This window comes from Achroia grisella, unplaced genomic scaffold (genome assembly GCF_030625045.1).
Source record: "Achroia grisella isolate CSIRO2021 unplaced genomic scaffold, CSIRO_AGI_Agris_v1 utg3551, whole genome shotgun sequence".
In the NCBI taxonomy this organism is placed as follows: domain Eukaryota; kingdom Metazoa; phylum Arthropoda; class Insecta; order Lepidoptera; family Pyralidae; genus Achroia; species Achroia grisella.
The window spans coordinates 1-22,867 of NW_026712815.1; the positions used below are offsets into that span (position 1 = coordinate 1).

At 38.5% G+C, this 22,867-nt stretch overlaps 1 protein-coding gene across 1 annotated transcript; it reads left to right on the forward strand.

Moving 5' to 3' along the window:
- Positions 1 to 697: 697 nt before the first annotated feature.
- Positions 698 to 21,417, forward strand: LOC131843887 (dipeptidyl peptidase 9-like). Its single transcript, XM_059192663.1, is given in 21 exon segments — positions 698 to 758; positions 761 to 781; positions 784 to 997; positions 2,127 to 2,325; positions 2,781 to 2,962; positions 3,825 to 3,922; positions 4,696 to 4,798; positions 6,488 to 6,606; positions 7,628 to 7,754; positions 8,185 to 8,323; positions 9,080 to 9,269; positions 9,941 to 10,050; positions 11,340 to 11,492; positions 12,794 to 12,929; positions 13,932 to 14,021; positions 15,122 to 15,294; positions 16,508 to 16,651; positions 18,004 to 18,082; positions 19,165 to 19,357; positions 20,178 to 20,289; positions 21,248 to 21,417. Coding segments are annotated over 21 exon segments (2,736 nt in total). The 3' UTR covers positions 21,341 to 21,417.
- The last annotated feature ends 1,450 nt before the right edge of the window (positions 21,418 to 22,867 follow it).

Below are 22,867 nucleotides of genomic sequence, written 5' to 3' on the forward strand. Positions count from 1 at the left end.
AAGTATCAAGAAAATTAAATTATATTGCAAATGTAATCTATTTGGCTTGCATTAAGGGAATGATAACAATAATATATACGGAACCATAGCACCTTGGAACTCGGGTATTTTTATTATGTTGGATGTAGCGTTCAGATACTTTTGAAGTGTATGATTTAAAATTATAATAAATACTTAATTGGAACAATTTACAATTTGTAATCTTATAGATTATAGTTATATTATGTAGTACGTACTCATATTTCCTAATTCTGATACAAAATTATATTGTACAGACATATTGTTTGTTTCGTTATTTTGCAACAAAGCAAATTGTGTGTATCCGATCTCATTATTTCTATCAAAAAAGAAAGAGCCCATTATAAAAATAAATTCACACGCAATGCATTTGTCTTTATTTATTTCTCTAGATTAGAAGAGGACAGACAATATTTTGAGGCGAGTAATATTCGACTTTCCACGCAAGTAGTATATAGTGGTACACGGAAGATTTGTTGGCGACCCGCTGATCGGCGACAGCCAGCCATTTGGCAAAAGTCAAAGAATTGTTTGCTTTTGTAGTCAAATATTAGATAGTCGTAATTATATTTTACAATGGGTTCCTGCATATATATTTGCCTAATTAGTTAACTAATTAAACGATACATAGAAAGTAGTCATTGGATCTTTCTCATCATGTGAATTTCCTGATTTATTTATGAGTCTCAGTTTAATGGATATTGTGAATATGGAGGTGAGGGAGGCTGGAGACGGTGCCGCGGCGGGGAATACATCAGGCCTCCCTCAAGCGGTATACCTGGACCGAAGTGCGGCAAGCCGTCCATGACTTGCGGAAGGAACTTTCTTCCTTATCCGCCATGGTACCAATGGCTATATCATTCAGGAAGCTTGGTAACGGAAAGACGAGGATATACTTCCTGAAGACGCCGCAAAATGGATTGGAGATTACTTTGTTGTACACAGATTTGACTCTATCTAACCAGCCAAACAATGCAAGGTTAGTTCCATTGTATTACTAGGATCTTGCTTCGGCTTCGCTTGGGTGTATAAAAAAAGTTATGTATCCAAGTTTTAATTTAATTTGTTTTTGTATATGGAAAGTTTTTAAATATTTTTTTATTACTTTGTATGTCATTTTTAGTATTCTAAATCATACAACCTTTGTCCTGGCACTAAAGTAAAGAATTACCTAACCCATCATAATTTCTTGAACAAAAATGGTCAATAACAAAAGATAAAAAGAAATAGGACTTTGGCCATATATATTATTTTTATTATTAACTAACAGTGCCCCCCTTTCTCACCCCATGTAAATTTATATACACTATATTAGTCTCATATATATAATCTATATTACTGTAAAGTTTCATCAAAATTTGTAAAGTAGTTTTAAGGTGAAGAAATAACAAACATCCATCCATACTCGCAAACTTGTGCGTTTATAATATTAATCAGATTAATTAGACCTAGAGGGAGGGGGAAGGGTTTATTTGTAATGGTGATCCTATAGCTAGGAATGTAACATGTCAGGTACACATCCACATAGTCCCCCTTGGAAACACTGATATTTAATCTACAGCCTAAAAACTAAATTTCACGCTTCTAGCTTTAAAAAGATAGTACTTTCATACAATCTTTCATCTCCCCTATTAAGTCGTTACATCCCTTTTTATGCATTAAAAAGTAGCTTATATCCTTTCTCAGGATCCAGACTACCTGTGTACCAAATTTAATTTGAATTGGTATAGTAGTTTTGGTGTAAAACCGAGACAAACAGAGTTACTTTCATATTTATAATTGTATTGATATTAATGGAATGGTGCACCCACCTGTGCTAACGGTTTATGCTAGTGGGGCAACAGTGGAGGATAATAAGATGAACATGAGGTCAGGTCAGTTATCCCATCATGATAAATTCACCAGGAATTTGTCACAATGCTTTCCATGGGGTATGGTATGGAGGTCAACCTGACATGGCACATTGTTGGCCATCATCATGATGAATCATCAGTCGGCATTACTAACAAACTCCTATCCCTCTATTTATAATATTAGTAAGGAGAAGGATGACTAAAATAAACAATATTTACAAATAACAGACATATATAACAATTACTTTGTTACAGATTAGATTGGAAACCTCTCATAGAACCTGTCACACTGGGTGTGTCATCAGGGAAGTGGTCTCGCGAGGAGCAGCTGTTGTGGGAACGCCAGCGGGTGGCTGCATGGGGCATAGCATCATATGAACTCCACGCTAAGACTGGTCGTGTTTTGTTTCCATGTGCATCATCATTGTTCGTCGCTGAAGAGGGTGCTAATCAGGTTATCTTTAACTTTTATAAGTCACTAGCTGTCTCAGCAAATGTTTTTTTGTCATATAAATTAATAATGCTATAAAAAAAAGGGTTTGGTGATAGAAGAGTGAAAATTTAGGGTTGTATGTGTTTTTTAATAAAATAAAACAAAAAAGTTTGGGGAGAGCCACTCTTAACATTACATCATATATAAAATTTCATCAAAATCGGTCAAGCCGTTTTGGAGGAGTATAAACACAAAACCTATGACACGAGAATTTTATATATTAGATTCGAAACTTTATACGGAATATGGGAATGTCCCTACAAAGTTGGATACTGTATATCATTCAATTCGTATCCCTGACGGGTTCGAATAGGTAGCGAACTAGCAGCGTGCGGGTGGGCACAATAGATCTATACAGGTCTTAGCACCTGACAATAGCCCGAAACCCTCAATAAAAAAAATACGGTCTCTTCCAGTCGCCTCCTCTAGTACCCCGGTCGCTCAACACAAGCGGTGGTGCTCCGCTAACGCCCGCCATGTGTCCACGAACACCATCCCTGGTCGCTCACGCAGCCCGCGGCGACATCTGGCTCGCTGGAGGTGGCATACGGCGACCTACGAGGCTTACCTACGCTTGTAGAGGACATGAACCTGATAGGTGCGTATTTGTTTATAGTAATTTATACTTTTCACTGAGGGGGAAATGTAATGTGGGTGTTACATTTCCCCCTCGGTGGAAAGTATATTCCCCTCTGTACTTGTCTCTAATTTTCGTACAGATAAACTAATTGCCTGTAAGAGATTACTAATAGCGATAAGACGGCCTTTTGTAAAACATTTTTAATGTACTGTACTTATTGTTCCTTCTTATCACATATTACTGGTAGACACTATTCTCCCAAATTTGATTTTAAAAATGTATCTGTATTATTGTAAACATGTATAACATTTATTTGAAAAGAATACGCATTCAGAACCGAGCAGCCTGAATCATTGGTAATCAACGTCTTTGTGACAGACTCGACCCATTGGCTCTACGGCGAGATATTGCATTTTCTATTACTTATATCTTGGGGAGTGTTCTGAGGAATTGTTCGGATTAATACCAGCTGCTGAATTTCAACAACGAACCACCCGCCAGAAACTAAAATACCATCCTGATCATCTGGATGAATGGCGGTCCTCCACAGTGCGGTTTTCTAGAAACTTTTTGCCTCGCATAACCACATTGTAGAATCACCTTCCAGCAATGGTATTTCCGAACCGATACGATATTGAAACCTTCAAGAAGAGAGCTTATTCCTTTTTAAAAGGCCGGCAACACAATGCAATTGCAATTTGCCTGGTGTTGCGGGTGCTCATGGTTGGCGGTAATAACTTACCATCAGGTGAACCGCAAGCTCGTTTCTTCCCTATATTATAAAAAAAAAATTCTGATGAGTTATCAGGTTCCAGTAATCTACGCCTTTTTGAGGACATATCTTATCTGGTATAGGTTTAATGGGGACTTCATCTTTCAGGTTGGCAGATGACCCTCGTCAGGCCGGGGTGCCGTGCTACGTGACTCAGGAGGAGTTCTCCAGGTATACAGGGTTCTGGTGGCAACCCAAGTCAGATGGTGAGTATTCATTATTGTACGAGCGACTCATCCAGGATTAGTACGGATGAATTACAAATTTTTGAATTTCTCTACTATTTCTATACTATAACATGGTTGTATCATCACATAGTATAAAATGAAGTAGCTATCGCCGTCTGTCCGTCCCTATGTATGCTTAAATCTTTAAAACTACGGATTGTGAAGGTTTTTTAATAGATAGAGTGATTCTAGTGGAAGGTTTATATATATAATACATGAACACCCGGGCGAAGCCGGGGTGAGTAGCTGGTTATACATATAAACCATCCTCTTGAATCACTCTATCTATTGCTGAAAACTGCATTAAAATCCGTTGCGTAATTTAAAAGATACAAGGGAACAGGCAGCGACGGCGACAAGACTACCACGCATAGAGTTTGTTAGTCATAATAATAATAATCTCAGGATAATTCACACAGCGCCATCTAGACCTAAGTTAAGCTAGCTAAAGCTTGTACTAGATAACTGATACAAATACATAGATATTTTTATTTTTCGTAAATACATACATACTATACATAGAAAAAACCCAGACCGACACAAACAATCATACTCGTGAATACAAATGTTTGTGTCGTGCGAGGAATCGAATCTGCGACGATCGGACGTAAAGCGGTGTGCTAGACCGCTAGACCACCGAGGTCGTCATAAGCAGAAAGATATTTTTAGCTACTTAATTTTTAACCCTATTGTCCAGTTCAGAAGGTTGTTAAACAATTGACAATACTTAATAATGAAATAAATCTTTGCAGATGATTTGTACAGAATAGTGTATGAGGAAGTGGACGAGAGTGAGGTGAAGGTGTTCAGTTTTCCGTCGTCACAGACCAGCAGCGGGGAGGTGGAGGAATTCAGGTGAATATCTCCATAAAACAGTGTAGTGCTCGAGCTACAGAGTTTTATTGTCAATTATTACCACCAGGCCGCTCTTCCCCACTGGACTGGGCACGTGCCCAGGACCCCGCGATGGATTAGCGCCCCCTAGTATAGTCTAGTCCCTACTCTATTACCAAACGATAACCGATAGCTAGTCTACTGTCGTCTGATTGCCTCTTACTTGTTATACTGTAATTATTTAAAAAAAAACATCTATTAAAAAGAGCAACACACAAGTTTCTTGCTCATTCTTCTTGTGATGAATCTGCATTCCGAATGAGTGGTAGAATCAAAATATGACTATTCAAAAGTGCTTGTAATGAGTTTATTTCAATAAAGATTATTTCTATTTCTATTTCTGAAAATCTGTCTTAACGACTATATTAGCGCTTGCCGAATATGGTTAATTTGTTAATTTTTTTTATAAATGTCTAACAAGGACTTGAACCCCTCATCACATAACGACTTTTTAAAATTAATTTTGTTTGGTTTGTTTTGAAGGTAGGGCATACCCTTATACATCTTTAAAGAGTCACGTTCAAAAATGACTTTGTCTATTCTATCAAAATAGTGCTTTATTACTATGGTTGTTCAAAATATACCCTGTATCATCGTAAGCACAGATTATTATATTAGAGTCCGTTAGTTTTCTGTTCCCGCGTCTTTCCTTCCCCTCCCTTACCTAGTACTGAACCGACTGTACGGCGGCCATGACGCGCGCGCATTGTGTTGTGAATTAAAATAAATTAGAACTGTGAAACCTACTGTGAAACTGGAAAGCTAGCGAAGATACCTTCGAGACCCTGAAGCCCAAGAAATCCGCAGAACCATACAGGTACGAAACTGACGCTTCCACTCATTTTTCACTATATATATACAGAGAGTAAATTCCCTAACATTTTGGTAGCAGAGTAGTTTCCCAAACAATGGTCTAATGTGCCCAGGGCCTCTAATAGGTGAAAGACAGCCCTGATTACCCGGTCTAAAATGGTTAAAAAAGTTGCAAAAACACTCATCCTGTTAATAGGCTGATTGTTTGGGTATGGAATCATTTTATAACTTACTAGCTGTTCCCGCGACTTCGACCGCGTAGAATTTTACTTAATTTTTCTAAAATAAAAGTACTCTAAGTTACTCTTTATTACAACGGCTCCATTCAGATTTCAACGCCATTTCAGATTTTAGCCGGAACAAACAGATATATAGACAGACAGACAAAAATTGTAAAAAATGTTATTTGTGATATGATTTTTAAATATTGCATGAGATTGAGTGGATCGAATGGAGAGTGGTAGAGAGTTCCATGATATAATCAATTATATGACATACAAGGTGTCGGTTCATCTACATCGCTATATTAGTTGTAGTCTTACCTTACCTTACCTTATTATATCACCGACTATATGTTCCCGCAGTTTCACCCAAGTATACACTCTCATACTTTCCAAAGGAGATATTTCGTTTATGCATGAGTGGGCTACAACCACATAAGGTGGGTAGTAGCGTTTCCTATACTGCTTGGGAAAATAAATAAAAAATTGGTTGGTAAATAACGATTATTAAATCATAATAGTACTTAATAATAATAATAATAACCGGCGAAAGTCGAGAAAAAATAATATAAAAAAAAAAAAATAATATAATAGACTCACTATTATTTTGCGACAGATTTCCTCGCGCCGGCACCCCTAACGCGAAATCATACCTGAAGATGGTGACCTTCCGTCTTCAGCGCGCCGCGCCAGCCACTGTTCTGGACTACTATCAAGATGGTTCTGCAGATGCTGGTCAGTAACATTGTAATTTTGTTAAACCAATTATAGTAATGGATGCGAGCAGCGCAGGACCGATCGTCGTGGAGATCTGGGTCAGACCTTTGTTCACCAGTGGACGTCTTCCGGGCTGAAATGATGATGATGATGACGGCGAATGATGACGGCCTCGGTGGTGTAGTGGTTTAGCACACCGCTTTATTTCCGATGGTCGCGGGATAGATTCCCCGCACGGTACCAATATTTATATTCATGAGTATAATTGCTTGTGTCGGTATGGGTGTTCTCTATATATACTATGTATGTATTTACATAAAAAAAGTATCTATGTATTTATATCAGTTGTCTAGTATCCATAATACAAGCTCTGCTTAGGTTAGAACTAGATGGCGCTGTATTAATTGTTTAGGGCTATTATTAATGATGCACTCGCCTGCGCTAACTGTACACAGTTGACCTGACCTGGCATCAGTGGAGGATGATAAGATGAATGAAGTATTAGCCCATCGTGACAAAGTCACCAGGGATTTATCATAGTTTCCAGGGAGAACCGCGCGGAGATAACCTGAAATGCTACATTGCCATGGGATCAGCAATCCATATTAATAACAATCTCTTTCGTTCTTGTTGTTCTACGTTTTCATGGATACTCTTTTCCGCATGAAAGTCGTTTCGCATGGGAAATATACGTGTCCATGGGATAATTAAGTGTGTAGCTTGTATAGCTTTACCTACAAAGTTGATGGTTTTGTACAACGCGTCATACTCGTGAACGAATCCTGCTTGTGGGTCCCCACAAGCAGGATTCGTGGTGTATGCTCTAATCACTACGGAAAAAAAATGGGCTGACAACACTTCTCACTTAGGGGTATTAAAAATAGATAATAGGCGATTCTTAGACCTACTGAATAGGCATATAAAATTTCATAAAAATCGGTCAAGCCGTTTCTGAGGAGTATGGTAACTAACATTGTGACACGAGAATTTTATATATAAGGTTATATTCCATTCTAAAGTGAACTTTTGATTGTTACAGTATCTGAGGATAATGAAGCTATGGAAGTGACTGATATCCGATGGTACGATCTGAGGACTCCATTGAAGGAAGCGTTTCCATGGTTTGAATATCTCGCCAGGGTCGGCTGGACTCCGTGTGGACAGTAGTAAGTATTCTGACGAAGTTTATACCTGATCTCTCCGGCGATATCAAACCATTTAGCTTGATGTGAAACTTCACTTCTGAATATACAGCGGACTGTGTTCTGAACAATCCGACATGATGCCAACAGCTACTTTTTACAATCGTACCCATCGCCATCGACAGGGAATTCATTCTCACAGGCTGGAACCTAAATCTCGGACAGTGCGGTTTCAGCGGAGCTTCCTCTCGCGTATTAATACTTACACTGTCAAATGAACTAACTGCCGAGGTATTCTCGAGAGACTACAGTATAGGGTCTTTCAAGAACGGTATATTAAGGTTTCCTAAGGCTCTGCAAACGAGTTCATAGCACAAGCTCTTATTTTGGGAGTAGATGGCGCTGTGTGAATTAGATTAGGCCAGAGATATTTTTATAATGTTCTATTTTACAGCGTATGGCTCCAGCTGTTGGATAGGAAACAGCAGCGGCTGGAGCTAGCGCTGGTCCCGCTGAGCGAACTAAGCGCACCCACCACATATGACCACGCTCCGTCCACCACACTGTTAACACCCGAAGCGGATGGAGAGCACGTGAGTGACTTTTTTTAATGGATAATTATGGTATGATGTACCCCCCTGCTCGAACAATTTACGCTGCCGGGGCACCAGTGGAGGGTGATAAGATGAGCATGAGGTCAGTTATGGTATTCAGAGGGAACCGCGTGGACGCCAACCTGACATGGTACATTGCTAGCAATAAGATCATCAATCCACATTACTAACAATCACTCCACGTGAGTGATTCAAGACGTATCATCTTTACTGCTGCATAGTTATTTTTAAACTTTAGTGTTTAATATACAGTAGCTTTGCCCACGAGTTCATTCCGCGCGGACGACGAATGACGAATTTCCATACAAACTTTCATCCCCTATTCTATTTTACTCCCTTAAGTATATAATAATATAATATTTTTACAACCTTTGTCATATTTATTTATATTTAATCAATAGCCTAAAAAATAAGTTTCAAGCTTCTAGCTTTAAATATGACTACGTATACTTTATATAACCTTTCATCTCCCCTTTCAACCCCTTACAACCCTTTTCTCGCATTCAAAAGTAGCCTATGTCCTTTCTAAGAGTGTAGATTATCTGTGAATTTTGGCGTGAAAGTGAGACAGGCGGACAGAGTTACTTTCGCATTTATAATATTAGTAAGAAATAAGATTACAAGAAAGATCGCTGGTGGGAAGAGATAAAAGAAAAAAAGATATCAAAGTAGGTAATTTCAAAGACTCTGATATTAAAAACAGATTGTATTATATGTTTTTGCTTTTTGTCGTAGAAAACTCAAGATATCCAAGTGCTGGTGTCGGAGAGTGCCCCAGATGCGTGGATCAACGTCCACGACATCCTCTACTTCCTGCCGAGCGAGCCCCACTGCATCAGCTTCATATGGGCATCGGAGGAGACTGGGCATCTACACTTGTATCTCATCACGTGTGCGGTGCATTCGGACAAGCTGAAAACTAAATGTGAGTAGATACCTTTTCTATAATAAAGCGTAAAAAAATCAAGCAAAAGCTGAGTTAAAGAGACAGTAAATATAAATAATAAAACGCAAAATCAGCAAAAGCTTTGAAAAGTAGACAATAATAACAACCCTGCACATTTCTCTCCACGTCATCTAGTCCCAAGATAAAGCCTGTGTTATGAATGCTAGACAACTGATATAAATGCTTAATTTTTTTAAATACATACATAATATACGCAGAGACGCGCCAACCCCATACAGCGCCTGTATGCGAGACCTATCCTAAAAGTTGGTGTTGTTATTTGCTATAGTTTATGCTATTGAGTTTAAAAATAGAAAACATTAATTTCATAAATATCTTTAATAGATGGCATATGGTCTGAAATAGTTTTAGGTACTTATGTTGGCTTAAACTAAAAAAAATTGGATGGCGGCGCGCGGCGCCCCTATCGCCTTGGCGCTTGTGTGCGCCGCACACTTCGGACACAAGGGCGATGCAGCCCTAAATATACGTAGAAAAAACCTAGACCGATACAAGCAATCATACTCATGAATACAAATGTCTGTTCCGTCCAAAGAATCGTACCAAGGAACATCGGAAATAAAGCAGTGTACCAAACCGCTAGACCGTCGTCTATCTATCTATGTAGAGTTTTATTATATTTGTTGCAGCTGTAATCGAAATGATAACTGATGAAGACGCGACCGCCGTGGGGCCGAATATAATCAGCAAGGAGGCGATCACCGCTGGGGACTGGGAGGTCATGAGCAGGAAGATATGGGTGAATTGTCATAACTATTGTTAACTATCCAATGAAACACCATTTTTGTTTTATTTATTCATTTATTTCAGGCAACTAGGCCCATATTATAAATACCTTATAGATTCAAATTCAAGTTCAAATTCAAAAATTATTTACTCATGTAGGACATTTTAGCCGCTTATGTACGTCAAATTTTTACATTATAATTTTATTTTTTCCCTACCGTCCAGTTCGGTATATAGATCCAATTGAGAAGAACTGGCAAGAAACTCAATTGAATTACTTTTTTTTTTTTAAAGCCAGTTTATTTACAATGTATTTTATATAGGTGTCTATGTCTAACATTAAATGGAAATTCAGTGCATGAACAACTATTGCCATGCACACTCGTCATTCAAGTAATCGTTTAGTGAGTAATAGGCTTTGCTCAGTAAATATGATTTAACAGATGTTTTGAATTTATTTAAGGGTAATTCCAACATATTCTTTGGTATCTTATTGTAAATTTTTATACCTATTCCCATAAAAGACCTATTAACTTTTTCTAAACGATACTTGGGGACAGCAAGTTTGTCTTTAAATCTAATATTCATATTATGAATATTGCTGTTTTTTTGGAAAGCAAGCAAGCTGTTTTTTAGACTGACATGCATATAATTTAATATATAAAAACTAATATATTGATATTGTCTGTGAGGTCACGGTATTGAAAGCGGCAATCTGCCACGGTAGCGCCGGTATACCGCACCTTTCGGCCAGTAGTCCTCCTTCATGACGATAGGCAGCATGTCAGTGGGGACCCGGGCCTCAAACTCCTTGAAACTCGCGTTGTGGCTCGACTCCAGCTGCGTCACCCTCAACGACAGATTACTCATTGAGGGTAGTGTGTAAAAACTGCGATTGTTAAGCCTATGCTGTAAATAATATAAATGACGTAGTGGAGTAACTTGAAACAGTCATGCTCGCTATAAAGTTCAAACCTGTGGCGGCATGGTGGTTCGGGTCGATGTGCTCTAATATGGTTGAGTGCAATGATGGCTGGCTCATCCGTCATACTCGTGAACAGGTGCTGCTTGTGAGGACTGGTCTGTTCAGGTTACGAACACTGATTAGACTTTTTGTTTTTGCAATAGCATATGCTGGTGGTCACTCTTTTCACCCAAATTTTAATATAAAAATGAAACTGTAATATAAACATCTACCAGCTCATATTGTCAGTTCTTCTTATCTCGAACTGACGGTAGATTTGACATATCATAAGAGTCTGTAATAGACCTACATGAATAGAGATATTTTGAATTTTGTAGGTGGACGAGGCTCGCAAGCTGGTATACTTCGTAGGGCTCCGCGAGACTCCACTGGAGCGCCATCTGTACGCGGCCCCGTTGGCCGCGCCGCGCCCTCATGCGCCCACGCTGCTCACCTCCGTCGGACACTCATGCAACGTTGATATTGATGAGGTAAGTTCCAATATGTCTAACAAGCTAACGGTACATTTGATGGTGGATGGTAACCGTCGCCTATGTACTTGAACAATGAAAAAACTAAAATAAAATAAAAAAAATATAAAACCAGTCCTCAAGTAAAGCTTGTAAAAAAATTTGAATTTTACTAAACTGTTAAATAAGACGGTAATTCGACGGTATGAACGTAAAAAAAAACAATATAAATATATTAAAAGAAGTAGATAATAAAAAAAAAAATTTAAAACCACTCCTCAAGTAAGCTAAGTACTTAAGTTAGGATATCAGTGTAACGTCAAACAAGCAGACTGTCCATTGGATAGTGGATGGTAACCGTCAATTATACACATGATCAGAAAAAAAAAAACAAAGAAAGTAAAGAAATATTAAAACAAAACTTTAAGTAAGGTAAATACTTAAGTTAGGATATCACTATAATGTCAAACAAGCCGACGGTCCATTTGATGGTGGATGGTGACCGTCGCCTACAGGTATACATGAACAGCAACAAAAAATCCCGTCCTCAAATGAAGCAAGTACTTGTAAGAGAAGTTTGAATGTCAATACAATGCCAAACAAACAGACAATCAGGCCAATAATCTGACGGTATGAACATAAAAAAATGAATATATATGATTAAAAATAAATAATAAAATGTTTGCTTGGCTTATTTTGGATGACATGGGGGGTAGGGGGGTCGAGATTATGATTACGTCATCGGTAGTCATTTACTCTGCGTGATCGAATCAGAAATGAGGAGATCCGCAGAAGAACCAGAGTGACCGACATAGCCCGAAGAATTGCGACTCTGAAATGGCAATGAGCAGGGCACATAGCTCGTAGGACAGATGGCCGTTGGGGCAGTAAAGTCCTCGAGTGGCGATCGCGGACCGGAAGACGCAGCGTGGGAAGGCCTCCAGCAAGGTGGACCGACTATCTGGTCAAGATCGCTGGAAGGCATTGGATGTGAGCAGCGCAGGACCGATCGTCGTGGAGATCTTTGGGGGAGGCCTATGTCCAGCAGTGGACGTCTTCCGGGCTGCGACGAAGTCATTTACTTTTTTACACGAATGGCAACCCTCACATTGTCTTTGCTAAAAAAACAATACATTAATTACAAAATGTTTATGTAATCATGGGGCAAGGGGGTAAAAGCTTTGCTTACTTTTGCTGGCAAGAGGGATGGAGGGGGTAAATAATTGTAATAAATCTGCTTACGTAATACTTGAACGAATTCTCATGAACTAGTCGACTAGTCGATCCATCGGATGCTTCTCATGTATTTAATCTTTATGCAGGAGTGTACAACGGCCGTCATCACATCATCGAACATCAGCAGCGTGCCCACCACCAGGGTTTACCGCCTGCTCCACGAACAACACCAGCAGCCACGACTCCTCGCACAGGGTACTCTTCTGGAACGACCAGCGTCAGGTATTGGACCTATGCATAACTTGTGAAATACCATTCAAAATTCAAAATTCAAATTTTGAAATTTGAATAGATGTAAATAATAATAATAATAATCTCAGGACAATTCACACAGCCATCTAGACCCAAGTTAAGCTAGCTAGAGCTTGTGTTATCGGTACTAGATAACTGATACATATACTTAGATATTTTTTTTTGTAAATACATACATATTATACATAGATATTTTCCCAATATTTCCCAGACCGATACAAACAATCATACTCATGAATACAAATGTTTGTGCCGTGCGGGGAATCGAACCCGCGACCATCGGTCGTAAAGCGGTGTGCTTAACCGCTAGACCACCGAGGTCAATGAAATCGTCAAGGTCGTCAAGATGTTAAATCTATAAATAAGTATATAACCCTGGACAATTAACAGCGCCATCTAGTCCCAAGTTAAGCAGAGCTTGTATTGTGGGTTGAATAGAAAATGTGTTTTTTGTCCCACAGCGCCACGGTGGTCACAGATGACCGAAATGAAATTTATTATTTTCCTGGAAAATTTCAATCCCAAATTAAAAAATAAATACGTTATAATGTTTATCGATGTCATAAAAGGATTTTTTTTCATACAAAAGAAAAAGTATTTTTGTCATTTTTAAAATGGTGTTTAACGTGTTAATGTTATAAATGCGAAAGTTAGTGAGTATGGGTGTTTGTTACTCTTTCAGGCAGAAACTACTGAACACATTTTAATGAAACTTTAAAGTAATGCAGCTTATACATCAGAATAATGTATAGACTGTAGATTTCACGCAGCTGAAACCGCGGACACAGCTAGTATTATAAATGCGGAAGTTTGCAAGTGTGGATGGATGGATGTTTGTTACTCTTTCACGCAAAAACTACTGAATGGATTTTAATGAAATTTCACAATAATGCTAGCTTATACATCAGAATAACATAGGCTATAGACAGCGGGCGCAACATATATGTAATAATTGCTTAATGTATATAACAGAAGGTTCAGACACGCGGAGTTTCAACGGCTCATGGGACAGCCGGTCAGAGGCAGACGACGAATGTGGCGACTCCGCACCACTCGTCAGAGGTTAGTTTTTTGAGGGATAATTATGGAATGGTTTTGTTTTTATACTACGATTGTGGCGAACGGCCATATGCCGGTAAACGGTCACCGTAGTCTATGGACGACGGAGACAACAGGGGTGTCACGTGCGCGTTGCCAACCCTTAAAAAACTTAATGTTCTTGAAGTTCTTGAAAGTTCCCTTAAAATTCTTGAAAAACCCCATGTTGTAGTCTCTCGAGGAAACCTTGGCAGGTAGACCAGGTTATTCTACAATAAGTACGCGAAAGGAAGCTCTGAAACGATACTTTCCGAGACCACAGGATGGTAGACTGAACATAAGGTCAGATCATTTGGCCCATCGTGATCAATTCACCAGAAGGTTATTTCTGAGGATCCTATAAAAATCGATAAATCAAATCAATTTCCATTAATGCCACGACACTAAGAAATACAAAAACAACATTTATAATATAGGTAACTAATTACCCGCCCTGGATTTACACGGGACGTATTATACATATAAACCTTCTTCTTGAATCATTCTATCTATTACTAAATAAACACTGCATTAAAAACTGCGTAGTTAAAAAAATGACGATATATTCATATCCTTTTTCGACTGCTTACAACATTTTTTTCGCAATAAAAAAAAGCCTGTGTCCTTTCTCAGGGTTTAGACTATCTGTGTATAAAATTTCATTTAAATCGGTTCAGTAGTGTTGGCGTGATAGCGCAACAGACATAGTTAATAATATAAAAGCGAAAGGTTGTAAGTATGGATGTTAATTACTCTTTCACGCAAAAACTACTAAACGGATTTTGATAAAACTTTACAGTAATTTAGCTTACTAGCTACTCGCCGCGGCTTCGCACGGGTGTACATGTATTATATATATAAACCTTCCTCTTGAATCGCTCTATCTATTAAAAAATCGCTTCAAAATCCGTTGCGTAGTTTTAAAGATTTAAGCATACATAGGGATGGACAGACAGCGACAGCGACTTTGCTTTATACTATGTAACGATACATCATAATAACACATAGGCTATAAATTAGACACGGGCGAAGCCGCGGTCACAGCTAGTTTATAATATTAGTAATGATGTCATAATTGATTCCAGAAAATTCTCTGAGTGCATGCGACATACCTCCACCTCAAATATACGAGACGCGTCTGTCGTGTGGGGCGGCGGCCTACTGCACGCTGTGGCGCTGCGGCCGCCCGGGGCGGAGCCCCACCGTGCTGCACGTGTACGGCGGGCCCGAAGTGCAGACCGTCACCAACAGCTACAAGGTACACTCACTACATGCCTATCGATGGTATTTCAATATTTTATTGTGTAATACATGCATGCTATAGTTATATTTTTAGTTATGCATGCCCACCGGTGGGTCACTCCGTAACGAAAGTGAATTTACACGTTGGGACCGGGTGATCACACGTGGGCACTTCTAAATATATATAACTCAAAGGTGACTGATGACATAGTGATCTATCAACGCACAGCCCAAACCACTGGACGGATCGGGCTGAATTTTGGCATACAGGTAGATGTTATGACGTAGGCATCTGCTAAGAAAGGATTTTGATTCATTCTACCCCCAAGGGGATAAAATAGAGGGTGAAAGTTTGCATGAAACTTTGTCAATTTTAAACTGATCATGCTGAGACTTTGCGTGCATAAAGCTACTATGACGTAGGCATCCTCTAAGAAACGATTTTAATAAATTCCACCCCTAAGTGGATAAATTAACGCGAGCGAAGTCTCGGGCAAATGCTAGTTAATAATAGGGGTTAAATAATGTCTAATTCAAATTATTGTACACTAAAAACATATTTAAAAAATAATATACGCAATTAACAATAAAATGTGGGATGTGGGAAATAGGATTTTTCAATGCGGTCTTCAAGGTTTTAACGCAGTTTTCTCGTCTTGTTCTGTACTATAACACGCATGTATTATACATATAATTTATCCCCTTGAATGACTCTATCTATTGCTGAAAACATCATTAAATTCCGTTGCATAATTTAAAAGATGTAAACGAATAGACAGCGGCTGTGACTTTGTTTTATATGATGTAAAGGTAAATCGTATTGCGTTGTACGCCTCTGTGGGAATTGTACTGGGTTATCTAATACTAGTTGTGCCCGCGGTTTCAACCACCTTAAATTTCAATAAAAATTATAGCCTTTGTTATTCTGATGCAAAAGCTGTATTACAAATTTTTTTTTTATTGGGATGTTTGGGCTATTGTCAGGTGTTTGTAGCACCTGTAGCACTGCGACCTACATAGATCTATTGTGCTCGCCCATTTTCAAAGTTCGCTACCTGGCATCGTATTACTGTAAAGTTTCAACAAAATCCGTTTAGTAGTTTTTGCGTTAAAGAGTAACAAACATCCATGCTTATAAACTTTCGCGTTTATATTATTAAGATAAGATTTCTTACAGTTATCTAGTACCCACGACACGACCTTTTCAACATGTCTAATATTATCTGCAGGGCATCCGTCAGCTTCGCATGCATATGCTAGCAGCGAGAGGCTTCAACGTGGTTGCTGTGGATTCGAGAGGGTCCAAACACAGGGGTCGAGCGTGGGAGGCTGCCATCAAGGGCAAGATGGGCCAGGTCGAGTTGGATGATCAGGTCAGTACTGTACAGCATCTATGTTACTTCGGAGACAAGAGTTACGACTAGTTGGATGATCACTCTAGAGCGTCTGTGTAAATGCGGATACCAGAAATAGAAGTGAAAGGCCGGATTTCACCAAAGTAACTAATCTCGTTTATTTCGAACTGAATTCGATTAAAACTTTTAAACGAGTTCAAAGCTTCATTTTGCTACGCTACAATATGAATTAATTTTCACTAAACTCGTTTACAAATTCTGAACGGTCGATTTCCTACTGTAAACTCTTTAAACGTGTTTCATTTTGCATTTCTCCGATAATCTCGACAATCTGACTAGTTTTCACTAAACTCGTTTACAAATTCTGAACGCTCGATTACTTACGGTTAACTATTTAAACGTATTTAAAACAGCTGTCACTTGTGAAATAGTCATCAATTAAATTTTTGACAATATAATATCGGGAATAAAAAGAAAATAGTCAGTAGTGTAAAAAAATCCTCAATAAAATAATGTTTATTTTGTTTATATGTAACTACATACATGCCCCGCCTTCGCACGGGTGTACATGTATTATACATATAATACTTCCTCTTGAATCACTCTGTCTATTAAAAAAAATCCGCTTCAAAATCCGTTGCATAGTTTTAAAGATTTAAGCATACATACGGAAGGACAGACAGCGACAGCGACTTTATTTTATACTATGTAATGAAGATTGTTGTTATATATTTTGTAGTCAACGATACTTATTAAATTAAAAACAAAAAGAACTTATCCTAATTATCACATGATTGAATTACAAGTATTTCTTGAAATTATTTTAGTTAAATTACCCATTGCGTCAAATATTATTTTATGACCGTGTAACACTGTGAACGAATGAAAATCTAAACTTGGTTTTGGTAAACGCGATCTATGTAATGTTTAAAGTAAAACGAGATCAACGTGGAGCTTTTTTTTCGAGTTTACGCGCTTGGTGAAACCCACCCCAAATATTAACATATTAAAATAATAATTAATAAATATTACAAAGAAATAACTTTATAAGTAAGAGATTTCTTTAAGCGTTAAGGTTGCCTTTTCTTTGGCAGATTTATATAAAGTTATTCATTTGTAATATATTTGTCAGCAGCAGATTAGACATTGAAATTTCAGGACAAATAGCATGATATTTAGTCTTTTGGAATTGTAAGGCATGAGTGTTACATGATAACGTGAGGTGCTGTTCTATGGGAAAATAATTATATCTCTCGATCAGTCGCGCTTTCACGCCAAAACTACTGAATCATTTGAATTGAAGTCTAGACTTGTGTTGTTTGTACTCACAATTCCCTTCCCACTAAAAATATATATTGGTTTGTTGCCAGGTGGAGGTGCTACAGTGGCTCGCGAAGGAGACAGGTTGCATCGACATGGAACGCGTCGCGATACACGGCTGGAGTTACGGTGAGTGTTATATATATATCGTCGGTTAAATACAAAAATGGCAGTATTCAAAATATACGTTTTTTTGCTAGACAAGCATTTAAAGTTTTTAAATTTATTTTATTTTATCCTTTAAAATTTAAAATTTACACATAAGTATTATATATTATTTTAAAAGTATTTAGATAATGATTAAGACAGCGTGGTTAATTTAATTGACTTATATAAAAGGAGACAATTCTAGCTGTTAATTTTGCAAAATGTAATTTTTCAATTTAATCGACGATATATACATATCTTACTAATATTATAAAAGAGAAAGTTTGTGAGTATGAATGGATGTTTGTTACTATTCCACGCAAAAACTACTCAACGGATTTTGATGAAACTTTACAGTAATATAACATTAACACATAAGCTATAATTTATAAAGATATTATGTAAATTAGGTGAAATTAATGATAAATGTCAAATAAGTGTGATGCAGACGAAGTTGCGCGAGTCAGCTAGTATATATATGTATATAATTATTTCATAGTATAGCGGACAAACCAATTTGGATCTCACCTAATAGTAAGTAAATACCGCCGCCCATGAGCACCCGCAACACCAACGAATTTACAATGCCATGCAATGTTGCCGGCCTTTTAAGTAAATGTAATTTCTATCGTAAATGGGTACCGTAGTCTATGGTCGCCTGAAACACCGGACACCCTTAAGAAACATTAATATACGTCTTGTAAAACCCCATGCTGTAGTCTCTGGAGAAAACCTTAGCAGGAAGTTCATTCCACAATCTAAGTGTACGCGAGAGGAAGCTCCTCTGAAACCTTACTGTCCGTGACTTAGGTTTCAGCGTGTGGGTATGAATTCCCTGTCAATGGCGAGCGATACGATGGTAAAAGGTAGTCGTGGGCATCATATCGAACAATTTTTAAGAACACAGTCTGTTGTATATTCCGAACACACAAAACGAAGTATGTGTTGCTTCAGTTAATGAGTTCCATTGAAAATTCAAATCTAAAATATTTTTATTCATGTAGGTCTATTACAGACTCTTATGATATGTCATCATATTTTATTTATGTTTGTTCTGCCAACAGGCGGTTATCTGTCGCTGCTGGGGCTCGCGACGCGTCCCAACATATTCAAGGTGTGCGTGGCGGGGGCTCCGGTGACGTCCTGGCGGCTCTACGACACCGCCTACACCGAGCGGTACATGGGGCTGCCGGCCTGCGCCCCCCACGCCTACACGAGGGCTTCGGTGCTTGCACATACGCCGTTCTTCCCGGATCAGTAAGTTGGGTTGCTTTTTGGGGTAAATAGGGTAATTTTGGGGGTAGATCAGGGTAATTTCAGGAGTCGGTCATAGTAATTTTAGGGGTCGGACACCGTAATTTTAGGGGTAGATCAGGGTAATTTTGAAGGGTAGGTATGGTAATTTTGGGCGTCGATCACGATAATTTTGGGGGTGGATGAGGGTAAATTTTAGGGGATAGTGTTATCTTGATGGTCAACTCTGTACTAAAATTTCGGTGCTTGCCCGTAACATCCCGGATCAGTATGTTGGGTTACTTTTGGTGGTTGATCAGGGTAATTTAGGGGGTCGATTGTGTTGTCTTGATGATCAAGCATACACTAAGACTGCAATGGCCTGTACACCATTCTTTGGAGACCAGTAAGTGGGGTTACTTTGGGGGTCGTTGAGAGTAATTGTGGGGGTCAGTAGTGTTGTTTAGTGATAAAGCCTATTAGATTATTTATTTAATTTTTTTATACTCAATAGTGGCAAACGAACTTATGACCCATTTACCATAATAGACGAAGACAATGAATGTCTGAAAAATGATTATAAATATCTACTCTAATAAATAAAGTTGAAGTATCTGTTTCAAATTAACAGATTTCACTAAATAAGATTCAGAATTCACGTCAAAAATTAATCTACAACATTTTATTATTTCTGTCTGTTTGTTCTTGGTAATCTCAGAAACGGCTACACTGATTTTGACTGGACTTTCACTCGCAGATAGCTAAATTAATATACTTTTCAGCTTACAGACGTGGCTACTAGCTACTAAGTAATTATATATGAATAAGTATGTTTTTTCTTCAGGGAAGGTAGACTGCTGATCATCCACGGCCTGGCTGACGAAAACGTCCACTTCTGTCACACGGCGGCGCTTCTCTCAGAGTTGGTGAGGCTTGGGAAGCCACACAGAGTTCAGGTAAATGTTCAATTCAGCATAGCATACTGGTCAGAGACATGCCTATGTGTTATTCTGATATATATACTATATTATTATAAAGTTTCATAAATATACAGTAGTTTTTGCGTGAAAGAGTAACAAACATCCAACCATCCATAGTTACAAACTTCCGCGCTTATTAATATTGATAATATTATAAATGCGAAAGTAACTCTGTCGTCTCGCTTTCACGCCAAAACTACTGAACCGATTTAAATGACATTTAGTACACATATAGTCTGACCCTTAGGGACATAAGATATCTTTTAAAGCGAAAAAACGGTAAGGTAATGACTACATTACAACGCTTTTTATTTTAACTCATTAGTTTTAAAGGAAAATATGTGTGTATGGAAGTATAATTATTTTTAAAGCTATAAACTTGAAACTTATATTTTAGGTTGTTACTAACACGCGGACGAAGTTGCCAGCACAGTTATATATATATATATATATATATGGATTTATTATTTTATTTAATACCGCTACCATTTGTGTGAGATCATTAATATTCAATAGAGAGATTGGTGAACAGATACAATTTCCATCATGTTTGACATATGTAAGATACGTCAATTGTATTATAATAAAATAACAACTATATAATGTCTCGTTTCCTGTTTTTAGTGGCATAATAGGCAACACTAGCCTCTTGCCAAAGAAGAGAAAAAAAAACAACTATATAGCATTAATTTAACTATAGCTCTAACACAATTCACTTTAACATTTAAAATACAACCAGCACATCCTGTGCTCAAAGACCGAATGCCGCGGCCTACAAAAACCCTCCCTTTTATACAGAGAAGATATGAGTGAGATTATACGCAACTAGTTTAACGATACCGAGTAATGATGAAACTACCTTCTGTTAATATTTTTCGACAATATCGATATAAACCCTAACACATGCAAGTTATAAAAAATGTATATTCCCCAGGTATACCCCGGCGAGCGGCATTCACTGCGGGCGATGCACGCCGCGAAACACTACGAAGCGACTTTGCTACATTTTCTACATGAAAACCTGTAAATTTTGTATTATTAGACACCTAGTTTGTATGTAATCATATAAAATTATATTAATGCAAATAAATCACTGTTGTATTGTATACATGTAATGGATTTTTTGTTTTATAGCCTACCCTTACGCTTCCCACATTCCACCAACTTTTGTTCAAACTAACATTTTACAAACGGTTTGTAGCATTCGGACCTAACCAAGCTAAAATATTGAACTAAATTTTCTATTACATAATAATAATCCCATCAGTGCCATCTTGTGCTTTTTTTTTACGTGGGGAAAATCCCTCATGGAGACCCGGCTGTCTCAGGGGATCGACGGACGGGTACTGTGAGACTCCTAGTCACCAAAAACCTCAAGATATTCTTCCTCGCCGCCATAGTGCCAGGTTCGCGGGATCGAGCTGGCAATTAACCGCGACCCCAACGGCGGTTACCCGCAAGCGGGCCCTACTCAACGCGTGGGGGGAACTCTTCCCAGTTCCCCCGCCTACGCCCACCGTGGGGAAGACGCACCGGAATACGGGATGCGCCTCCCCCCCATCTCGGCTCCTGTAGTGTGGATGGTAGACTTGAACCCCTGAGACTGCCGCCCACACAGCCGCGCCCGCTCCGCACGTGTCTCTACAAGAGTAGAGTCATAGCAGGAGCGGGCCACCAACGCGACGCTTAACGGCCGGCACGGGCCCCATCTGGGCCCATTGTCCCAGCCTCCGCCGCCCCCCTTCGTCGGACTATCGGCCGACCATCAGTACCATTTAGTCCTGTACTAAGCAAAGCTTGTGTTATGGATATGAGACAACTGATAGAAAGAGAAAAAAATAATTGTAAAGTTTGTGATAGCAGTTTAGTCAATTTTATATTAGGTATGTTGGCAACACAGGTTGTGGCCAATTCTTTTATATCAAGCGGCAACACCGTTGCGTAGTTACGACATACAAGAAAAATAACAGACTTGGACGAAATCATCTCGTAAATTTCTCATGTACATATATAAATATATATAACTCAAATGTGACTGACATAGTGATCTATCAACGCACAGCCCAAACCACTGGACGGATCGGGCCGAAATTTGGCATGCAGGTAGATGTTATGACGTAGGCATCCGCTAAGAAAGGATTTTGATTAATTCTACCCCCAAGGGGATAAAATAGGGGATGAAAGCTTATATGAAATTTTATCAATTTTAAACCGATCGGGCTGAGACTTTGCATGCATAAAGCTACTATGACGTAGGCATCTCCTAAGAAAGGATTTTGATAAATTCCATCCCTAAGGGGATAAAATAGGTGATGAAATTTTGAATGAAAGTACTGGTAAGCCGCATAAACTATTCCTAATAATAATACTTCTGCGAGCGAACCCGCAGGCAAAAGCTAGTCTATTATATTATTTAATACACATAACGTAAATTCTCAACCTGTATCATAACATCACTTTCCTCTTCCTGGTGCCGCTGATACAAGTGTAAAGGAACTTCTGAATAAATAAAGCGGCTAACCCAGCCGCCAATACGTTAGTGCGTGCGAAGCCG